The sequence below is a fragment of the Taudactylus pleione genome, unplaced genomic scaffold (genome assembly GCF_031769625.1).
Source record: "Taudactylus pleione unplaced genomic scaffold, aTauple2 ptg001750l, whole genome shotgun sequence".
Lineage (NCBI taxonomy): Eukaryota > Metazoa > Chordata > Amphibia > Anura > Myobatrachidae > Taudactylus > Taudactylus pleione.
The window spans coordinates 232,200-256,093 of record NW_028286147.1 but is presented as its reverse complement, the minus strand read 5'-3'; the positions used below and the strand labels follow the sequence as shown (position 1 = coordinate 256,093).

The 23,894-nt window shown below is 47.1% G+C and overlaps 1 protein-coding gene across 2 annotated transcripts in view; it reads left to right on the top strand.

Moving 5' to 3' along the window:
- The window catches only part of SMAD4 (SMAD family member 4), a 44,372-nt gene extending 23,000 nt beyond the window's left edge, over positions 1–21,372 (top strand). Inside the window, exons 4-13 of one of the 2 annotated variants that reach the window (XM_088464696.1) lie at positions 92–121; positions 2,104–2,322; positions 2,474–2,530; positions 3,318–3,437; positions 4,021–4,134; positions 5,037–5,087; positions 5,393–5,576; positions 10,627–10,795; positions 15,040–15,178; positions 17,501–21,372. In XM_088464696.1, coding sequence (XP_088320822.1) covers positions 92–121; positions 2,104–2,322; positions 2,474–2,530; positions 3,318–3,437; positions 4,021–4,134; positions 5,037–5,087; positions 5,393–5,576; positions 10,627–10,795; positions 15,040–15,178; positions 17,501–17,712 — 1,295 coding nt within the window. In that variant the 3' untranslated portion in view covers positions 17,713–21,372. The remainder of the gene's footprint in view (positions 1–91; positions 122–2,103; positions 2,323–2,473; positions 2,531–3,317; positions 3,438–4,020; positions 4,135–5,036; positions 5,088–5,392; positions 5,577–10,626; positions 10,796–15,039; positions 15,179–17,500) is intronic. The other variant, XM_088464697.1, reaches the window with a different exon arrangement.
- Positions 21,373–23,894: the final 2,522 nt, after the last annotated feature.

Below are 23,894 nucleotides of genomic sequence, written 5' to 3'. Positions count from 1 at the left end.
GTGATTGGGTGCGCCCGTCGTTTCACATGATCTCTGGTGTCTTTACACTGATCATATTATGCAGCTGATCTTTATAACCTTTCTGTTTCAGACTTGTCGGGGCTGACTCTGCAAAGCACTGGTAAGTCCTGCTGTCTCTGTGCCAGGTTACGTTATTGTTAGGCTAATGTTACTAAGCTCCAAATAGATTTTTGCTCATCTAATTACTAAACATGTATTAATACCTATGAGGTTACCCTTCTATCTAAGGTGGAGAAGTAAGAAGAGGTGGTAAGTGCCAATTGCGCTCTAACCAGCGCTATTTGACACCTACATTGAACCACGGTATATGAGCAGATAACATAGAGAAAACTCACTTTATGTGCAAACATCTAATGATTTTGCCTTCACCACAACATAAAAAACGATAAACGCACTTTTGTGGTTTTTCCACATATCGGCAGCCTTACCTATTGCTACGTATGCTAACCCGCGTAGGCATCCCCAGGGGTCTGGCTGCGTGTGAGATCTGGCGATGCACAGCGAGGACGGCCAGGAGGTAACTTGGCAGTGTCTGCGTTTGTCACTTTTTCTGCAGATCGTAGATTGGGCGCTAGCACAGCGAGGTGCGTTTTTGTGGTATTCCATTCCTCCATACCTGACTTGTAGAATAGTCTTGAGCTGTGACGGGAGCAGGATGACAAAATGTAGTTCCAGGTAGATCCAAATCTAGTTTGCGTGTTGTACCGGCTTATATCCAGCTAGACGACGGCAGCGTTACTATTCGCAGCCCACAGAGGTGCCCATAGCAGTTCTTCCATTTTGGAGAAAGCCTATAATGACGGTCTGCTAAGGGGGCATAGGGCTAAAGTACCGAAAATGATAGTCAGTGTTGTCGTGATTTCAGCTCTTCTCCATACTAGATAATGTTGGTGAATGTACCTTTAATGACATACCTCAGTAGGTTTTTTTATATATATATATATTTATTTATTTATTTTTTTCCCCGTAAAATAACATTTGTGTGCTTATTCCTCCCGACGAAGCAAAATCTGCCTGAAATGGGCAATAGTTGTACTAAAAGCAGATGTTGCACTGGAATATGATACAGGTTGAGTCTCCTATATTCAAATAATCCAAAATACAGCATTTTTCTTAGCATGACTGAGATAGTGAAACCTTTGCTTTTGGTGGTTCAATGTACACAAACTTTGTTTAAGGCACCAAATGTATAAAACTATTGTATAAAATGCCCTTCAGGCTGTGTGTATAAGGTGTACATGAAACATAAATGAATTTCATATATGTACGCAAACTTTGTTTGAGCCACGGAATTACTGAAAATATTGTATAAACTTACCTGCATAAGGTGTATATAAAGCATACATTAAATTCTGTGTATAGATTTGGGTCCCATTCCCAAGATATTTCAGTATGGTATGCAAATATCCCAAAATACGGGATATTCCAATATCCAAAATACCCCTGGTCCCAAGCATTTTAAATAAGGGAGACTCTACCTGTAATGTATATTTATTTAGTTTGTTCTCAAAATGATATGCCTCGCTGGGCAAACATAATATACCTTACATATTTTATACAAAGACAACTTTGAGTTAATTGAAGCCAAAACTTAATGGAGCATACACACGGTCAGATGAACGATTTGACCAACGATTTGAACTATGAAAGATTTTTGACTGCATTAAAATGTATGGAATCGTCCAAATCTGACTGCAAGCACATCAGATGTCAGATATCGTTATCTGACCATCGGGAACGTGCATCGTTCAGACATGTCAGATATGTCAGATTTTAACTTCAGATATGAACGACTGAACGATTTTTTAAATCGTTATCGTTCAGATCTGAAGAATAATCTGACCGTGTGTATGCACCATTAGAGATCTTGGGGTCTCCCCATCCCGTCTAGTGATGCCTGCTCCTCTCCTGCCCCCCAAAGCAGGAGCTTTGGCAGGGGACCTGTGAATATACATTTTTCCTTCATTATACTTTTGCCGTGCTGAGGGTGAGTTGGACTCATCCCTAGCACTTTTCAAATATATATTTTTAAAAAATTGTTATCTGCTGACCGATGAATATGTGTAAATGTGTGTATTACAGCGCCATCTAGCTTACTAGTGAAGGATGAATACGGTCATGACTATGTTGAAGGACAACAGAGCATGCCATCTTCCGATGGGCACTCCATCCAGACCATCCAGCATCCACCAAGTAACAGGTCATCCAGTGAGAGTTACAGCAATTCTTCACTGATGGTGTCCAGTGAGCCCAGCACCCCCAATTCCTCCACCTTCTCCAGCATGCCCGTCCCTTCAACAAGTAAGTGACAGCTGCCGGTGAGACCGCCTCTCTGAATAGGGCACCCTTTGTGCAATATTTATGTCATGTGCTGTTTACTAGTAATAGTGTTAGGCAATCACAGTTTTGAAGTTTGCTGTGTTCACCTTCTTTTTATATATTGGAATCACAGCCCTTCTGAACATCCCCAAAGCTGCTTCCACCTGCTGCTTCCCCGCGTCTCCGTCAGGTAAATTGATAAGGCTGCCAGTCATCTGGTGGAAGTATTTGAGATCTTCATGGTAGCTAGGTAAATGGTGTAGAGGGTTTATGGGATAATTGCATACTGCTACTGTAGTGTGTGTGTGTAAGCTTAATGGTCCTCACTGCCAGTAGGTGGCAGCACTGAGTGCAATGAGACTTGCTCCACACGGGTGGCACATAATAAAGTCCTAAACTCTTTTATGATTATTGCCTACTAAATCAGGATGATGATCCAGTTTAATGGGGGGGCAAAAAATGAAATACATGTGTGTGGGCTGACCAGTAAATGAGATGAATTTTACTTAAAGGACATTGGTTACATGATAATTATAGGCTACCGTAATTATCAGTGACCTTACCGAGGTGCAAATAAATATTCATGACAATGTAGAGTATCCGTTCAGTATGACTTTCAGACATGTCGGTATCACTGATACATTGTGAATTGAGGGGCAGTGTACTTGTGAATACTGATCGAGCTCTTGATTTTGTATCCGGTTAGTTTTTAGCCCTGGAGATTGGGTGACACAACCCCATATCTTGTTATAAGGTTACCAGTTTTGCTTGATGGCGTTAACATTAGTACATAACTGAGGTGTGTCCATTGACACCGTGTATCCCAGTTCTATACATTTAAAGCCAGCCCAAGCTCGTTAACGTTGCAAGGGAGAGTTATACTGCATATATGAGACTTGCTGAGCGATCTCCTTGCTAAGGGAGGAAGTTATCTGCAGTGTCGATCGTAGAAGACTGAGCTTGTTGTTTTCTCCTAGGTCAGCCCGCCAGTTTATTGGCAGCAACGCACGGCGACGGACTGCTTCAGATTGCCTCGGTGCCTCCTCAGGGGACGCAGCAAAATGGCTTCAACGCTCAACCAGCCACATATCATCACAGTAAGTGGCTACCAGCTGTCTGTCTGCTTCGTTTTGTCATGTTGTTGGACTGTAAACCATCTCTGCTGCAACGTGACTTAAGTGAACCTCAAACACTCGGTGCAGGTTGTGTGCAGATGTGATCTTTTTCATTTTAAAGTGTAGGCAGCAATTTTTTTTTTTTGCATCGTACCAATACGCGACAGAATGCAGCCCGTCCGCTCACTGGGAATTCATTCCACTGTGACGTTAGTACTTCCTCATGTATGGACAGGCTAAGTATTGTCTCACTGGCAAAATGGCTGCCTCCACTATAAGGGACATCTCCACTAACTAAAATGCTTGCCTTTCATTCGCATTCCGCGCCATTCACATACCCAGCAAGGCGTCTCACTTTCTCCCTTCTCATCCCAGCATGTGACGTGCGAGGCTAGAAGGCCTGATCACTCCCGTCATACATTAAACAGGTCTTTTGTTGATGCACTTTTGTTGCATTAGTTCCATAACTGCCTTGTGTGTCGGGGGTTCCCACCTGAGACATATTGCTGACACAGCATCTAGACAAAAGGCCGGTGTAGTAACCATCTTCTGTGTGATGTTGTAGACAGTACCACAACCTGGACTGGAAGTAGAACAGCCGCTTACACACCCAATATGTCTCACCACCAGAATGGACATCTTCAGCATCACCCACCCATGCCCCATCCTGGACATTACTGTAAGTTTATTTTCCAATATTGTTTTATTTTTAGACATTTATCAGAACCATCCACTTTCTTTCTTACGGGATTCTTCACACCATCCTCAAACTTGTCGTACTAGTCGGATTGATGCCGATTTATAAGTGATAATCTGTAACCTTTCAACATCTACCGATGATAGCCGAAAATTGTGTGAGGCCACTGATTGGTTAGGGAAAGAACTCGGCTTTATATATCCCAATGTCTCCACATACAGCTGTAATTTACTGTGGTCTAGGTTGTAGGACACTGCATATTGAGGTTAGGCAAGTTGCATTGGAGGGTTTAAAGCTTTGTGTGTATTTTGGTGCGATTTGACTATAGGAGGGTATGGTCATTTGCATTGGATATAGACTATTGGTCTGATTTAGAGATGTACGCTAATGCCACCGCTGTCTCGAATTTGTACATAGCGGCTGTGCGAAAATTCTCCACCTCCGGGATTTGTATTGAGAACACCCACAGGCGGCTTTGCAAAGCCAAGCGACCACGCACGCAGATCAGTCGCTTATCAGACTTTTGAGTTACCCTATTGTGCGCAGAATGGCTGCAGGAGACATTTTTACTGCATACCGGATCACAGGCGCAGGCCGAGACACTCCCGGAAAGAGTCGCGCCGCCCTCCCGTTGACACCCACAAACACTTCCTGCCTGTCTGTTACTTTGCGAAAAAATCCTTACTGTGAGCGACAATGATAATTAAACTTGATACATGCGCAGTGCGACTCTTACGCAAGCGCAGATTACCAATAACCTGCATTGCGTCCATCTCTAAATCAGGCCCTATGCTCACAAACAAGGACACCTACGTCAGTGTCTGATGATTTCTTGGGCTTTGCGGCCCTTAGGTGAGAACTTAAATGTACCTTCTGTCTTTTAGGGCCTGTGCATAATGAACTTGCATTCCAGCCTCCAATATCTAATCACCCTGGTGAGTACTCCCTTTCTCTATCCTTTCTGCTAAAGGTTTAAAGGGAGATGTATCAAACTTTCGAGGGAGATAAAATGGAGAAGTTTCCTCTAGCAACCAATCAGCTGTCACTTATCATTTATCTATTACAGTCTCTAAACTGACTGACGCTGAATGGCAGCTATGGGCAACGTCTTCACTTTATCTCCCTCAGTGATAATTCTCCCCCTTATACTGCTTTGGTACCAATGATTTTCGGAGTGTTATCCCGCAGCTCGCCATGTAATATTTGGAGCCTGGGTTACATTACTTCTACTCTCTTACAGCTCCTGAATATTGGTGCTCTATTGCTTATTTTGAAATGGACGTGCAGGTGGGGGAGACCTTCAAAGTCCCTTCAAACTGCCCAATTGTCACTGTGGACGGTTACGTAGACCCATCTGGTGGCGATCGCTTCTGCTTAGGACAACTGTCCAACGTACACAGGACAGAAGCCATCGAGAGAGCAAGGTACGTAATGTATCTATATGGAATGTAGTGCTAATTGCTACTGTTACAAAATGTTTAGAAAACAAAATCTTTACAGTATCTTGTGCCAGTGTCCAGGGCCGCCATCAGGGGGGGGCCCTACCTAATTTATCAATACCGGGCCCCATGGTTTCTGATGGTAGCCCTGCCAGTGTCACCGCAATAATAAGGAACAAACCAGACGCCACTCCAAGAGCATATTCAGACACCAACAATGTTTCAAGACCTTTAAACAGAAAAAGATTCCATACGTATTAAGACGCTGCTGCTGGATTGTCAGTATACTCCTGTGGAGCTGCCTGATTCCCCCCTCATATGTACAGGTATTTAGGGGGAGAGGTATCCAGCCTCCTAATGAGTGTAGCAATTGAGAAGTTGCCCTTACCAACAGCTTCTAGCTAACTTTTATCATGTACATTCTATAAAATAAATGGTAGAAGCTGATTGGTTGCTATGGGCAACTTCACTCGTTTAGAAGGCTGGATACATCTTCCCTATAGTGTGGTTTACATGACACAGAGGAGATTATCACCACACCACACATGCAGAGTTACAGTATAGCATAGTGTATGTCTCATTACACAGAGCATGTGTTATTTAGTGTGTACAGCATGGTGAAAATACGGTATGCAGTCGGGAAGCCGGCTGACCTACTCCCGACAGCCGGCTTCCCGACTGCTTTATCCCGGCGAGGGTTAAATGACAGGCATCTAAATCTAAATCCTGATCGAAATGATGCCGGGTGCCAAGCGCGGACAGCCGCAGTGGGGGAAGGGCTAGGTTAGGGGCTCCCGGGGGAAACAGGGTTAGGCAACCCCCCCGGGAGGTTAGGGTTAGGCACCCCCGGGGGGAGGTTAGGGTTAGGCACCCCCCCCCGGGGACTTAGGTTTAGGTGCGTGGAAGGGGGGGTTAGGTTTAGGCACCCCCCCCCCCCCCGGGGACTAAGGTTTAGGCGGCGTGGTAGGGGGGGTTAGGTTTAGGCACTTAGAGGTAGGATTAGGGTTAGGCATTGGGGGGGAAGGTTAGGGTTAGGCACCCCTAAGGGAGGGTTAGGGGGTTAGAATTAGGTTAGACAATACTTATCTTGGACGATCGGGATTTCTTCCTCTGCCGGGATGCCGCAGTAGGGATTCCAACCGCCGGGCATGGATCCGGCGGTAAATCATACTGATTTCGAAAAAACAGCTCAAATACCCATTGGTGAGAGTGATAATCCCATGGCAATGACACTCTCGGCTGTGATTAGTGTCGTCTCCATGTTATGTAGTGCTCAGATCTGGTGTGATGGAAGCCCCTCAGTCTCCTCCAATGATTCCGCTTAGCTGGTCAGACCACCATGGTTACATGCAGCAGGTTCATACTGAAGCCAAGCAGTGTTGCCGGCTGGTGTCATCTATGCTCTGCTGCGGTGCCAGTACTGTCCTATGTTGCCATCGGTTACAGCACTACCCTATAATAATGAGCAGGTGTCTCTGAAACAGCACTACATACAAACACAATAGATTTTCTTTTTTGTAACTGGATAGCTGCGCTCACTTGTATTTCATTTTACACAACGTGAGCTTAAATATTCTCAGCATTTATAATTCAATCTGCATATTCCCTTGTACAGGCAGTAGTAATTGTCAGGAGAACAGAAGTTGACTATTGTCCCAGTAATATGCCATTTCATACAACCAGAGCATTTATTACATTCAGGGGTATATTTACCAAAGTGCAGGTTTTTAGAAGTGTAGATGTTGCCCATAGCAACCAATCAGATTCTAGCTATTATGTTCTATAATGTGCTAGATAAATGTTAAGTAGAATCTGATTGGTTGCTATAGGCAACATCTCCACTTTTAAAAACCTGTGCTTTAGTAAATATGCCCCTTACAGTCATTACATTGGCAATGTTATTTTTCAGGTCCTATTTTTCTTGTATCGGGGCAGCATATCCGTATCTCCTGATTGCTGCTGTTTCATCATTTGTTACTTGGGTTTATTCAGAAAAAGTTGCAATGTACATGGTGGTCCATATGTCTAGGCCTGTTTTGCCCAGTGTCCAAAGCCCTATTGTCTTGTAGCCACGTTTATTCTCTTCCTTTATATTTCCATTATTGGGATGTAGTCTGGAAGCCAACAGTCTAAATGCCGACCGCCGGCTTCCAGACTCTCTAATCCCGGCGTGGTACTAATGACAGGCGTCGAAAACTCGACGTCTGTCATTAACCATACGCTGGAAGACCGCCGCCTGGCATACCGAACGAAGGTAAGCCGGGCGCGGACAGCCGCGCGGGGAGTGAGGGTTAGGGCACCCAGGGGGACTTAGGGTTAGGCACCCCCCCGGGAGGTTAGGTTTAGGCTAGGGGAGGGGGGGGTTAGGGTTAGGCACCCCCCCGGGAGGTTAGGTTTAGGCTAGGGGAAGGGGGGGTTAGGGTTAGGCACCCCTGGGGGGAGATTAGGGTTAGGTATTCCCCCGGGGGACTTAGGCAGTGGGGAAGGAGGGGTTAGGTTTAGGCACTTAGAGGGGGGATATGGGTTATGCACTTGGGGGGGAGGTTAGGGTTAGGCACCCCTAAGGGTGGGTTAGGATTAGGGGGTAGAATTAGGTTAGCGATACTTACCTTAGGGACGATCTTAACCCTTGCCGGGCAGGATTTGAATCGCCGACCGCATAATACCTACTAAACCTCCATTATTGTGTGTTTAGAACTGGAAAACTCTACCCAGAATATGGGTAATTATATTAGGAGTGAAATCCAGTTGTAATTGGAGCCTAAATTGTTTTAGCTCCAAGATGCTGCCATTAAAGTACTAAGTACACTCAGTGGCCACTTCATTAGGTACACCTTACTAGTACAGAGCAGGATCCCCTCTCCCTTTACCCCCAGAACAGCCAGAACTCTTCATGGCATGGATTCCTCAGGTGCTGGGAACCTTCCTTAGAGACTCTGACCCATGGGGACATCATACATCTGCTGCAGATTTGTCGGCTGCACGTCTCCCATTGCCGCACATCCTAAAGGTGCTCTAATGCACGGAGACCTGGTGACTGTGTGACCAAGCTTATATATGATGTATGCTTTGTGACATGACCTGTTATTCTGCTGGATGTTGCCATTAATAGGTGGCAGGACTGTGGTTGTGGAGGGATGCACATGGTCAGCAATAATACACGGTAGGTTGTGACATTTAGACGATGCTCGATTGCCTAAAAATATGTACCAAATAACCCCACTACTGCCAGCCAGCACCGCGGACACAGGGCAGGATGGATCCATAGATACATGATTAGGCCACATTCTGACTCCAGCTTTTGCAGACTCCTGTACTTAAGCTGACAGGTGCGGAGTGGTGCTGGCGTTTTTTTACTTTGTTTCATATGGCGTGCGTGTATGGGATGCGGTCAGAATCCCGGCACATGGGATGCTGGCAATTAGATTACTGGCACCGGAGTCCCGACACCTTTTAGAATCCTAGCACTGGCACCCCGAAGGTTAGGGGGAGGGTTAGGATTAGGCACAAGGGGGAGGGTTAGGCTGTGGGCAGGGAGGGTTAGATTTAGGCTGCGGGAGGGGGGAGATTAGGTTTAGGCTGCTTGAGGCAGCGGTAGGCAGACGGGGAGGGTCAGGATACCGACCAACACGTGTCAGTATCAAACCCTGTCGGCGTCGGGAATTTTGACCGCCGGCTCCCCTTAACCAACCCACGTGTAGAGATACTGCTTTGCATACCACTTTTGTAACGCATGGTTGTCGAAGTTACGGTCACCTACATGTCAGCATGAACCAGTCTCGCCATTCTCCTCTGACATCTCTCGTTAACACGGAAAAACCCTAGAATGTTGTTGTGTTTGCAAATCCCAGGAGTACAGCCGTTTCTGAATGAGTCCGACCACCCCGTCTGGCACCACCACTAAAGTCACTTATATCATCTCTCTCCCCTTCTCTGTGGTGTTTGTTGTGAATTACAAACAACTTAACCTCTTGGCCATGTCTGCATGCTTTATTGCGTTACTGAGCAGGTGTCCAGAGATTGTTTGTTTCCACAACAAATAATGAAAGGTTAAAAATAACCCTGATCTATATTATGTAATACATAGGGTATGCATTAACATCGGTAAATGTCTGTGGCAATACTTGTCGCTCCAGTGTTTATTAAGATATAAACGTGTGTGATAAACACTGCTTGAAAGTAATTATGAATATTACAAGTCGCTTCTGATTTCTGTGACATGTGAGAAGTTCTAGGCTTTCAGCGTCATGCATTTATATGCTGGTAAATGGGGGGGGGGGGGGAGTCGGAGACTTCTTATCCTATATATAATGTAAATGTCTGGTTTTCCGTGTGTAGCGTTGGTATGTTATGTTCTCCTAGTGACCAGACTTTGGGCCTGATTCAGACCCTCTCGCAAATTGCGGCCGCTCGCTGGCAAAAAGGGGCCGGATATTTAAATTAAGCGCTCGCACTGCGTCTCGTAAGGACGCCCTCTATGTCTTAGCGAGCCCCGGCAATAAGCGCTCGCTAGTGTATAAAGACGCCCCCTTGCCACTCGCAACACACGTCATCTCTGGTATTTGAAGGATTAATCAGTAACATCGAGAGCCATCGGAGCTGCTGGCAGTGCTAGAGGTAGACCTTACCCTCCTGCAAGCACTGCGAGCAGTTCAGGGTAAAAAAACACCCAAGTGACGTGTTCAATGACGCTACTTTGCTAATTATGCACACCCATTAAACTCCGTTCTGACGGTCAGACACGCCTGCGTTCGCAGCACCGCTCCCCCGTTCACAAGCACCTTCCCCTGTTACCACCCACAAACGGCGCTATCTGTGACTCATTTCACTGGGCAGTCTTTTCAGGGCGAGCGAGCAAAGTGCGATCACTCGTACTAGTTTGCGCACGCGCGCTGCGACTTATACGCATGCGCAGACGGGCGACCATCGCTCTGAGCGAGCGAGCGCAACTTAGAGTCCGGGTCTGAATCAGGCCCTTTGTCCCTATATGAGGAATATCCCTTGCACCTATTGATGGATCTCTCCTTACACACAGGTTACACATTGGGAAAGGCGTCCAGCTGGAGTGTAAAGGAGAAGGGGACGTGTGGGTGCGGTGTCTCAGTGACCATGCCGTCTTTGTACAGAGCTACTACCTGGACAGAGAAGCTGGACGTGCGCCTGGAGATGCCGTCCACAAGATTTACCCGAGCGCCTACATTAAGGTAAGACTGTAATCACTTCTCCATCTCTACCAGTGATTCATTGCTGTCCCATTATAAATGATCCTATAATATCCAATATATATGGCAGTCGCGTTAGAATTAACATTACTCACAAACAGTCTGCCTAAGCCCCTAAGGCTTCATAATCCAGCTCCCTATGGTGTTGTGCTTTATGTCGCTGATACTGCAGATGTTATATAAGTACTATATAATACAGCAGTGAGGTTAATGAATGTCTTTGCCACTGAAGATCCAGATCATAAGGTAGAGAGATAGCAGGACTTCTGCCATCAATGGGGGTGATTCAACGCAACGCGAATTAAATAGCGCCGGAAGCGAGCTCCCGGAGCTATTCAATTCAGTGCGCTGTGTGGTCCGAGAATTGCCGGTTATCGCGCCTTAACAAGGGTGTTAAGGCGCGTTAACCGGCATTCTCTGACCAAAGTGCCGGGCGCGCGGCTGTTAGTGCCGCGCTAAGCAGAAAAACTGCTGCGCGCCCGGCACTTTGGTCAGATTTCTCCTCGCATCCCCAGGGGGGTGCGAGAAGAAATCCTTAGCGCGCCCAAACAGCGCGGTGTATTGATTAGCCGCTGCTTTTCAACATCGCGTTGAATTGAATTCCTCCCAGTGAGAGCAGCGGAACTCTAGAACTACGCGTTTCATCAGTGACTACTGCTGCTAATCAGGACCTTATTTAAATACTTAATAATTTGTTGACTAATAGTGTATTGGAAGATTAATGTGCGAAATCCGCTCCTGGGCAATGTGTGCGGCCTCAGGAGTCAGCAAAGCAGTCGGTGCCCTGATGATAACAGTCGCCTATACTTGGTATGGGCAGAACACTTGGGCTTCTAGTATCCAGTGTTCAGAATTGGGATTGTGAGAATAAACGAATGTCTCTAGAAGCTCTGGCGCTTCCGCTAATGCTCCGACCTCCAGGTTAAGTGTGTTCATAGTGTAAATGTTCAGATCACAAGTGGTGGTGAAATACTTATTTAGATGTCTACTTATGTGTCCTCCTACATCTAGCCTCGATACGCCACGTAGCGTGGACTTGCCTGGCGCGAGGGAGTCGCCAGGTCCCATGAGACTCTGCTAGCGCCAAGCTTTTCTTTTTGGCGAAATGTGTGTTTACGTTGCAATGCAATGTGACTAGGACGGCCGGCGGTTCGATTCCCGGCAGCGGCAGCCCGACACTGGAACAGATCGATTCCCGACAGCGCTGGAAATCCTGATCGTCCCTAGGTAAGTATTAACTAACCTACCCCCCTAACCCTCCCTTAGGGGTGCCTAACCCTAACCTCCCCCCCAAGTGCCTAACCCTAATCCCCCCTCTAAGTGCCTAAACCTAACCCCCCCCCTTCCCCCGCTGCCTAAACCTAAGTCCCCCGGGGGGGTGCCTAACCCTAACCTCCCCCCGGGGGTGCGCCTAACCCTAACCTCCCGCCGGGGGTGCGTAACCCTTACCCTCCCTCCCCCTAGCTCAGTGTTGGCTAACCTTGACACTCCAGCTGTTGTGGAACTGTATATCCCAGCATGCCCTGCCACAGTTTTAGCATGCCCAATTAGCAAAACTGTAGCAGTGCATGCTGGGTTATGTAGTTCCATAACAGCTGGAGCGTCAAGGTTAGCCAACACTGCCCTAGCTTAACCCTAACCTCCCGGGGGGGGGGGGTGTCCTAACCTTAAGTCTCTAAACCTAACCTCCCCCCCCCCCCCCCCCGCCCCGGTTGTCAGCTCGCGGCGCCCGGCATCCCGATCGAAGGGCGTCGGGGAAATGAGCGGCGTCTACATCTAGACGCTGGGCATTTCACCCTCGCCGGGTTATGACAGTCGGGAAGCCGGCTGTCGCTAAAATGTCAGCCGGCTTACCGATTGCATCCCGACTAGGACGCACCAGCACACTGTGCTGATTAATCTGATATGCGACACTTGTATGTCTGTTTGTGTATGAACCACAACGGAACTTGGAATACAAAAAGCTGCAGCAGCTACATTGTAGCACTTCCTATACAGATTCAGAGACTCAGGTGCACACAGATATACAGGTGTCACATATCACATGAATCAGCACAGTCTGCTGGTCCTAGTCCACAGCACATTGCAACTTAGACACATTTAAGCAGAAAAGAGGCCAAAAAGACCCTCTGCACCTTGTAGAGTCTCATAGGACTGCAGCACAGATTTATAAGAACACATCTATATGTAGCCAAAGAAAAGAACCGGTGTGATAATGATTATGAAGCATTATGTGACCTTTCCTTTGAACCCTCTCGGCACTAGGATTTGCAGTTGATGTGCTCACTATCCTCTGAGTGTATACAGTATTGTCCTGTGTGCTAATGGATACCCTGCGTCCATGGTAGTATATATCCTTATTACTCCCGCGCCGATAGCTGATAATCTTGGCTCTAATCAAACTTTTACAAATTTTGACTGCGTTCCCAGGATCCGGCTTCCCTGCGGCCGCCTATAAATTATTATGGTTAATCATTGCACGATGGCACAATGTAGTATAGACCATTACAATTCATAGGTGGCACGTGACCACGGGCAAGCCGGAACCTTGGAACTCCGTCAATAAGTATAACCGGCCACAGCCAAGTCTATGATCTATTAACACTTTCAGAACAGAGAGGTTGCATTAGGGTAAGTGTAGAACGCCTTTACCCCTAAGCACACAAACCTGTGTCCTCATAACTATCATTTGTATACGGCTGGGAACTGTCACTGGCTGTAAAAACGTACCGCTTATCGGATTGGTTGGAAAATTGCTCGATTTCACTGTCTTGCTGCTCTAGAGTGATTAAAGCCAATTGCTGATTGGTTACATAGAAACATAGAATTCTGCCGTCCCATCTAGTCTGCTCTTTTTTACCTTTTGGTAACCTAAACACTATGTGATCCCCAGTTCTTTGTAAGGATATTCTTATGCTTATCCCAAGTATGTTTAAATTGTTCTACTGTCTTTATGTTGCTGTGGTTTCACTGCATATTTCACATCCAATTGTAGTGTTGATAAATGACCTATTTTGCTTCTCGTTCTATGCCTCCGCATTGACAATGTGTTCATGAATGATGAACTTTGCAGGTTACAACAGGAAAAAATCAAATAGAACTTTTACTTACATGAATTGCTGTATAGTTAATAAAAGCTTGAAATAAACTCAGGGTTCTCCCCAGAAATTTTTTCCAGCCGGGTGGCATCCAAAAGTAGCCGGGTGGGGGCCTTGGCAATTATGCGCGCGCCAGGAAAAGGGCTATCTCCCTTACCATTCCAGCCCGACAGGTCTCGGGCTGCTCCCCCACTGGCACTCCGTCAAAAGTGCCCATACAGTGCCCCCTGTAGTTTTCCCCTTTATGCAGAGCCCCCTGTAGTTTTCCCCTTTATGCATTGCCCCCTGTAGTTTAACTTTGCCCTTATGCATTGCCCCCTGGCTGAAGTAGTGCCCCTATGTAGTGCCCCCAGACTGGTCCCTTATGTAGTGCCCCCAGGCTTATATAGTGCCCCCAGACTGGCCCCTTATGCAGTGCCCTCAGGTTTAAATAGTGTCCCTTATGCAGTGCCCTCAGGTTTAATAGTGTCCCTTATACAGTGCCCCCAGGCTGGCCCCTTTTGCTGTACCCCCCCAGGTTTAATAGTGTCCCTTATGCAGTGCCCCCAGACTGGTCCTGGCCCCACCCCAGCACTTAACTTTACTTGCTGGCCGCTCCCGCTGCCTCGCGCTGACTGGATCTAACTAGATCCAGCAGGCGCACGGGGCAGGCTCCTCACGTCGCGGGTGACGTCATGACGTCACCCGCGCAGTGCATCACTGGGAACGCTGGCCTCTGAAGCTATCGGAGGCTTCTTTAGCCTCAGGTCACTTCAGAGGCCAGCATTCCACAGCGGGGGTCGGCGGGGGAAAGTGCCGGACGGCAGGCTGTTTCTGCCGGGCGATGCGCCCGCAGAAAACACCCTGGGGAGAACACTGAAACTGATCTGTCCCATTCCTTGCCGAGAGCTAATATGTATAAATAGCTCGTAGGGAGGCAAAAATGATCTGTCTTGAACCCCACTTGTAGTGTACGAGGTGGGGGCTGGGAAGCCTGAGTGATTAGCTTGCATTCTCCTAGGTAACAGGTGCAATTTGATGACTGCATCCAGGCATGACTTGTCTTTTTACTGCACATTCTGTTGTGATATATTTGCTGGCAGTCGGTCTACAAATGTACTAACATCCTCTCTGTTCCCCTCGCTCAAGGTGTTCGATTTACGTCAGTGTCATCGACAAATGCAGCAGCAGGCGGCCACAGCGCAGGCGGCAGCAGCAGCGCAGGCGGCAGCAGTGGCTGGCAACATACCTGGACCGGGATCTGTTGGCGGGATTGCACCTGCGATCAGTAAGTGACTTCCCAGTAATTGTAATGAAAGTGCAGCTTTTTAGATTTGTTTCTTATAAAGTAATGCGTATTTGCTGTGCACGATATATGTCCGCTCTATCCGCCGGAACCTTTTTCTCATCCAGAAGCCGGCCTAAACAAAATATTGATTAGAAAAATCAGAACTTGCATTTGTGGGTCGTCAGATTGAAGATGGTCTCTTTGGGGGTCATTCAGACCCGCTCGCGATCGGCAGGACGCTCGCAAGCGGGTCGATGTTCCCCACTGCGCATGCGCACGACGGAGGGAGCTCCGTCGTGCGTATGCGCGAGACCTGGCGAGTGACGGGCTCACCATCGCTCCGGGTCTCGCACCAAAGGGGGCGTGCTGTCGATGTTGATTGACAGCACGCCCCCTTTGGTGGGCGTGCCTGCCAGACGGAGGCGTTCCCATGGGAACGCCTACCGTCTCAAGCCGGCCCCACTGACATCACTAGTGATGTCAGTGGGAGTGATTTTGGCTCTGATAGAGCCAAAATCACTCCAGGGCTTGCGGCAGCGAGACCCTACCGCAGAGTCTCCGTCGCAAGCCCGATGGTCAAGACCATCGCGACCATCATCATGGACGCTCGCTATAGCTGTGGGTGGTAACCCACAGCTATGCGAGCGTCCATGGGGACGCTCCAAAAAAATGTAGGAGGGCCCTGATTCAGAGCGAGCGCTCTGGTCAGAGCGTTCAGCTCTGAATCAGGCCCTTTGTTCCGTCATCGGCCAAATGGAGCTGCCTATATGTGTCGCCTCCATGGATACAAAAAATGCTTATCTTGATGACCCAATCTGGGAAGGACATCACAGTTTGTGGTGGGGTAATATATATATGAAGATGTGCTGACATAGCTCCTGAATATAATCAAAGTTCCAATGTGCGTATATTCAAATATCCGTACAAACATAGGGATCTATTTACTAAGCAGTGTTAGGAGACAGAGTGAAAAGTGATAAGGTGCCAGCCAATCAGCTCCCAACTGTCATTTTTCAAACACAGCCTGTGAGATGACAGTTGGGAGCTGATTGGCTGGCACCTTATCTAATTTCACTCTGTATCCTAACACTGCTTAGTAAATAGACCCCATAGATTCCCTCTGCAGGCTGATGGTTAATTTCTGAAGCCTGTTTTATAATCACAGTTTGCAGCAAGCACTGCCAGCAAAGATGTTAGCAGTAAGCTTCAAGCATAAGGCCACAAAGGACTTCCAGGCATAGGGTGTCTTTTGGTGATCGCCCATCTGCGACTCTATGCAAATGCCGCTACAAAGTCCTTCCCTAGTGTCCATCCATGTATATGAATGTGCATCTGTAGGATCTGCAATATCAGAGTATGGCCTCTATTGTGAATGATAGAGCGTCTGTCAAACACTAGAGTGACTCGATCGTGTGGGAAATCACTCACACATGGTACCCACAGGAGATGACAGGTAGGTAAGGCGCTGCGGAACACTTGTGGCGCCATATACATAAAGGATAATATAGTAATAATAGGAATCCTGTTGTGGAGGTAAGGTCAACACTTTTGCATTTGAGAAACGTGACTGTCACCCCGTGCCTAGATGACCCAGCTCTGCCTCTCCTCACTAGACCCATCTGCAATTAACCGATAAAACATTCGTTAATTCATTTTCAAATATCCTTGTTTCTCGCAGCTCAGTGTTTGATCTTTCTGGACTCTTTCAACACCTAGGGCCAAATGTAATAGGGTGAGAGATTAGAAAATGTGAGAGAAAACTCGGCCAATGTAATAAAGTCACAGAACACGGAAACTCGCTTGTTTTTCAGACTTAAACTCTCATCCAGGTGTTTCCTGTTTTGAAAATACAACTCGATCAATGTAATAGTGTGAGAGTTTTACTGCTAAACTCTCACATTTACTAAACTCTCACCCTATTACATTTGGTCCCAATTGTCAGAGCCTTTCTACAGCAGGAGAAGGTTGTGGCCATTGAGAGACAGGTGCAGGCTCTGCTATCTTGCAGTCAGGTATCTGTCTTTCCTTGCTTTACGCTTAGAAGGTGAACGATATCCAGCTTGGAAGTGGATCATTGTGTGTGATTTGACTCTTCCTTCCTATGAATGTAGGGCCCAAGTATGACACCACTGGTGTAGATTGTTTGTGAATCCCCAGCAGATTCTCAGTCGTTGAATTGTTCAGAATAAAAGTGTTTTTATTTTTTTTGTGCGTCTGTGTTTGGGGATTTTACGTCTACTTGGTGCTAATTGACTTTTATAAACAAAACGATTGTGTGATTTTTAACACGAAGCATCTGACACAGCTTGTGTTCCTCCCCAGGTCTTTCGGCTGCGGCGGGGATTGGCGTTGATGACCTCCGCAGATTGTGCATCCTGCGGATGAGTTTTGTGAAGGGTTGGGGTCCCGATTACCCAAGGCAGAGTATAAAGGAGACCCCCTGCTGGATTGAAATCCACTTACACCGCGCCCTCCAGCTCTTGGATGAAGTCCTTCACACTATGCCTATTGCGGACCCCCAACCTCTGGACTGACAGCCCCCCCCCCCAATAGGATCTCATCACAAATGTAACAGTTACATTGTCAAGATTGAGGACTGAAAAGCGCAGTCGTATTTGTAATCATGAAAATATATATAAATAGACATATATATATATAAATTTATGCACATAGCTTTTTCTCCTGCTTACTCCATGTAAGGGTGGCCCTGTTACCTTTTTTTTAAAAGGAAAAAATATATATATAATTTACATATTTTTTTTTTTTTAACCGAAGCAATGTTTATTTGGTCTAATTTAGATCACTGTGTCGGGAAGGTGTCTCGTAACCTTAACCTGGTAATCATTTACAGTTGTGTTTGGGACACCTAAAATAAATGACAGAGAGCTGCCTTGTGCATTACATATTCATTAAAGGCAAGCCGCAACATTTAAATCCTGCAGTCTGGAAACTGGAAGTCGGGTGAAAGGAAATTACACCTATACGTTTCAGTGTATACTGTCGAGGGATATTGTCCGTAGAAAGTGTCCGACAAACAGTCATATTCTATGGGGGAGATTCAATTTGCCACGCGGTAATACTATATGGGTTGTTCATGCAGGGTTATTTCACTTATAATTACCCGCAGTCCATAGGGCAACTGTTTTTCTGCTTTATTTACCGGCTATGTCCCTGGCCGCACATCGCGCTTATTTAAATATGCCCCTAATTGTCACCTGTGTTGTAGATTGAGAGCAAACATCTGTTTGTAGTGTGGTCACAGCATTTTGTACACGGATACCTGTCAGCCAGGGGTTTCAGCGTTCGCCAAGCACTGATGCGACGGATTATACTTTTATATATCAATTGTGATCAGCAGCTGATAGTACGTTGCCACAGGATTTTAGTTCTGCAGTCAAAATGTCTGCAGTCCATTTCATTTAATAAAAGACTTAGTTTTGGCTAATATTAGAATTAGCCACCCCTTTTTTTCTTTTATTAATGCCAAAATGTGTCCTTTTCTCTATTCTCCAAGCAAGATGTGCGTCATAGCTCCCGCTCCAGTGGCGCACACAGCTCAGTCTGAAGGCATCTAACTGTGACGACACAAGTTTTATTTTATTGTTTTATGCTACCACTTTATATGCCTAAGCGGCTTTTCTGCAGCCGTGGCCTTTTGTGTATAAATAAAACCAAATAACCGGTGTAGCTTAGAAAGCTATTAATACACTAAACTGATTGTGTTTTTGATCTATATGTTCTGTCTTAAATGGTAATAAAGCTGACTTGGCCCCTGTGTTATTCTCCTGAGAACTTTTCTAACTCACCAGTAGAGTTTTCACTCCTGCGCATGAGCTGTCGCAAAAATCGGGCACTTGTGGTTAGCCGTGATGGAGCGAATATCTTGCAGCGTTGCCCGATACCTATATACGGGTTGGCTGCTATTCTGTGTACTGTAGCCAATATTTCAGAATGTAGCGAATAAATATAGGCATGACTTCTTTTAGCGCATTCTGCTTCAGTGACGTTACGAAGGCCTGGTGAGCGTTGTTTTTATTCATATATGTCCAGCCTGTCTGTCTGGGGGCTGCTGGTGCACTTTAACTAAAAGTCCGGGATACCAGATCTTTGGAGGGTTTTTTTTTTTATTGTTGTCTTTTATGGGTGATGAGGTAAAAGTTTTGGGTTGGGTAAAGGCTCCTGACGATCAGGATGCAGACGGTCAGAATACAGACAGCGTCATCCCGACAGTCAGAATCCCGACAGAATTTTGTAAGTATACTTACCCTGACTCTTTCCCTAACTCTAACCCTCTCCCCCTGCAGCCTAACTCTAAGCTTTTGCCTAGTTCCTAGCCCAAAACCTAATCCACCTTTCCCACACCCTAGCTCTCCCCCTAGTGCCTAACTCCTATCCTAATTGTAAAGCTGCATACACACACACAATGATTTTGTTACCAACGATTTTATGAATGATTATCTGTCAGATTTTTTAAAGTGTAATGAACGATTTTTTTGAACTACAAACGCTTTTTGCATATTCCCTTAATGAAAATCGTTCAGTTGGTTCAGACTGACTGAACTACAAACGTGAACGCGCATGACCGATAATCATTCATCGTTTTAGCTCAGCAAGTGGACGATTTTTTAAACGATTGAACGATAAACGATATCGTTATCGATAATCAATCAAAAAATCGTTGTGTGTGTATGCACTTTTACTAATACTTACCGTCCGGATGTCAGCGTTCGGGATTCAGACTGCTGTCAAGATTCCAGCGCCAGGTTTCTGATCGCCGGGATGCCGACTACATCCCAACATTTTATTCAACTACAGTGATAAGTATTCAGGGCAAGATTTTACAGAGTATATCAGAATAAAACCTGGTGTCATTTAGGGACACTGGGCCTGATTCAGACTTGGGAATAGAGTAAAGGCGCACATACACGGTGCGATTGGCACCTTGAGCTGCGACAGGCGATCCGATGGCCAATATATCGGGCGGGGTCCCCACACGAGTGATCCGCTACCCGACCGCCCGTTATGCCGGCACCCCCCTCCCCCACCCGCATAGCGCTGCTTGGGGTCGTACATCTCATCCCCAGATCAAGTGAACATACAGTAAGATCTGGAGGTGCGATGTACGACCCCACGGGACACCGCATTGTCCGATATGATGCCCATACACAGTACAATATAGCAGCAATATCGTACCAATCCGTCGGATCGGCTGCTATATTGCATCGTGTATGGGCACCTTAAACTATAGCAAGTAACTGTGTACCTGGACAAACCATGGTGCAATACAAGGGGTGCAAATACATAATTTTTTTTTTGCATGTGGAGTAAATACCGGCTGCTTTTGCATGTAGCCTACAAATACTGGGCAGCTTTATTTTTACACTGCAATTTGAATGTAATTTGGACACACCCCTCCCAAATCTAAATCTCTCAGCACATTTTACATCTGCCCTACCTGCAGTGCAGCATGGTTTCACCAAGACACAGCTACTTGCTATATCTTACTCTATTCCCAAGTCCGCATCAAGCCCATAGTGTTCCTTGCTTCGGCTCCCATCCATTCTATTAAATTATTCATTGCTTTCTCGCTCTACTGTATGTGACGGAAGTATAGCTTTATTAGGTAGTCAACTTTAGAACAACCACAAGCCCCTCCTCCACTGATGATTGACACGGGTGCAGGGACTAACTAAAAATGGGCTCTATCAAAACTGAAAGGAAGTAGTTTTATTTTTTTTAATGACTTTGCGATCGCATACAAAACATTTATGCGATTATAAACTCCAGAACCATGCACATTTGTAGTAAAATGGAATTGTGAATATCTTCTTTTGCAAACTGTAATGTTATTGTATATACCAAGTTTTTATTTTTTAAGTTGCTTATTTTGTCTTACCCTATACTAGTTTTACACAAGAAAGTCCTATGTACACCACGTCGTCATGGGTCTCGTCATCAAGTGACGACCTTGTATATATATATAAATTAGTCACAATAGTATGGCATATTCATCAGAGAGGATGTGTATGCTTTTTATCTAGCTGTTAGGGCCATACCATATCTGATTGCATTATGTGGGTTACTTTTTATATACTGCATCAGTTGTAGTGTCTTTATTTGTTGACTTGTAAAGTAGAAAGTGACTTGTGTTCTAACAGATTGCTAATTCTCAATAAACTGCTATTTGTTTATTACACTTGTATTGGCTTATTAAAAACGTGGAATGAGGATTATCTTGTGCTGTGGTCTTCTAGCGTTTATTCCGTTTAGAATGCATGTAATATGCTGCAGGCATTGTGAATAAGTATGTAAAGCTTTTCATACCTTGGAATAATTCCAAAATGAAACATGTAGCGGATGTACCTCGACCTGGTGGATGCCAGGTCCAAAATGCTACAATATTGGCCAATACTTGCAAGGTACTTTGGAACTCATTCAGAGTCGATCGCGAGCGCCAATGCGCTCGTAACAGACTCGATGGTTTGGCCTGCGCTCGCGCAGCGGGCGCACTGCGTGTGCGCAAGCCCCTTGAGCGACAGAGAAACTCTGTCGCTTCGGAGCTCGCTACCAAAGGGGCGGCTGTCGATGTTGATCGACAGCTAACCCCGTTTGGTAGGCTGGCCGGGGGGGTGGTTTCCAAAACGGAGGCGATCCTTTACGAACGCCTACCGTTTTGTGGGCGGCCTCACTGACATCATCAGTGATGTCAGTGGGGAGCTTCCTGCTCCATCAGAGCAGAAAGCTCCCTGGGGCTTACAAGTACCCAGACCCAACCTTAGGGTCTGGTCGTAAGCCCCGATGGTCGCAATGGTGTTCACCATCGCGACCATCAACCTGGTCGGTCGTTAAGCTGTGGGTGGTAACCCACAGCGTAACGATCGACAAGGAGGCGGACGTTCAGGATGCAAGCGGCCGCCCTGATTCAGTGCGACCGCTTACAACTAACGACCGCCACTGAATGAGGTCCTTTCTCTTTAGCAGGCTTTAAATAAAATAGGTTCAGTTCCTTCCTCTTAATGACACCTGTAGCATTTCTCTCCTGCCCACTACCACTGTATAGCGGAATGGGATAGAAATGCCGGCGGCTGTCTGACAGGATGAAAACCCCGACAGAGGCAGGTGAATATGCTAACCACCCTGTCCCCTCCCCCCCTAACACTCCCTTAGTGGTGCCTAACCATAACCTCCCCCCGAAGGTGCCTAACCCCCCCCCCCTTACCGCTCCCTAAACCCAACCTCTCCCTGGGGGTGCCTAACCCTCTCCCCTAGGAATGCCTAACCCTAACACCCCCCCCCCAAACCTAATACTAGCCCCGCTAACTGCCAAAAACCTATGCGTTGCTAACAGGACGGGCGCCCCGGACTAACCTCGTTCGGGCACGCGTCATCCTGGATTCCGGCGTCGGGATCATGATAGGCATTGGTATTTCGACGCCTATCATAAATCTCTAGCCGGCATTCTGCTGTCGGGATTGTGACCGGCGGCCTTGTGGCCACCGGTCACATAACAACATCCCCTGTATAGTGGCACATCAGGCAGGGAGAGATCAGAGACTGCTGCTGCTTAGCGGCAGCAGCCTCCCCAGCACACAGCAGTGCTGGACTGGTGGGGGAGGCTGTAGTCTCTGCTCTGTCCCTGCCTGAAGTGTCACTGTGCTGCTATACAGTGGTAGTGGGCAGGAGAGGAGTGCCCTGATCGGCCTTTCCTTGGATCCGCCCTGGCTGGACTTTCTTAGTGGTGGCACACTGCTGATTTTGATTGGTGTATTTTAAATTGTTTACTGTGTAACTTGTATCTGCTCGCAGACTTATTATCCATTACATGGCTGCCACAATGTGTCCGCAGTGCTTTACAAAGTACATAAGCAGAATCTGTGCAAACAAAGCAAGAATGAAATGTAAAATACTTACAGTACAATACATTGCAGAACATGAGATACAAGCTATAGAATCATTGTTTCTACTTCAGGGTCCATAGGGGGTCCACAGGGTTGACCTTGGGGTTATAGCTGGAACAGGATCCATGGGCACCACACAGTTAAGCTTTTAGCTCCCAGGATGCACTTGGGTCCTCCTCTATACCCCGCCCCCGAGCCACAGGCACCCCAGTGTAAGCTGGTGCCCGGCCGGAGTCGGTCACCGCGCAGGGGGGCTGCAGGAGCAGCCCCCAAAAGCTTTTATTTTAAGTTAAATTGTATTTATTTTTAATCTATTTTTACTACAGACGGCAGCGAAGGGCTGTCTGTACAGACGCCCACGCTGCCGCTCTGATCCCCGACTGGCGCCGCGACGCCAGTACTGATCTGGGGATCGCGGCGGGAGGGCAGAGTCCGTACTAGCCGGACTCTGTCTACCTCCCAGGACTGCTGCCGGAGTCGCCGGGGATTCAGGTAAGCCGCGCGTCGCTGGCTAGCGGCGGCGCGCGGAATGCCTTAAATGCAGTCCTTTAGCCTCCGGTCCGGGGGACAGACCGGAGGCTGCTGGCAGTGGCGGCGGGCCCCCCCCATAACCCGTGGGACCACTAGACCACCAGGGATAACCGGCAAGCGGGAAGCCAGCATCCCTGGGGTTAATGGCCAGCCAGGGGAGGAAGCCTTCCCTGTCAGCGGCTCCTCCCCTCAGCTCAGCGCGCCTTTCAGCACGCAGTCTGGCGTCGCTGAGCTGCAGATTCCTCGGCCACTCCTCCTCTGAGGTCTCCAGCGGCCATTTTCCCAGT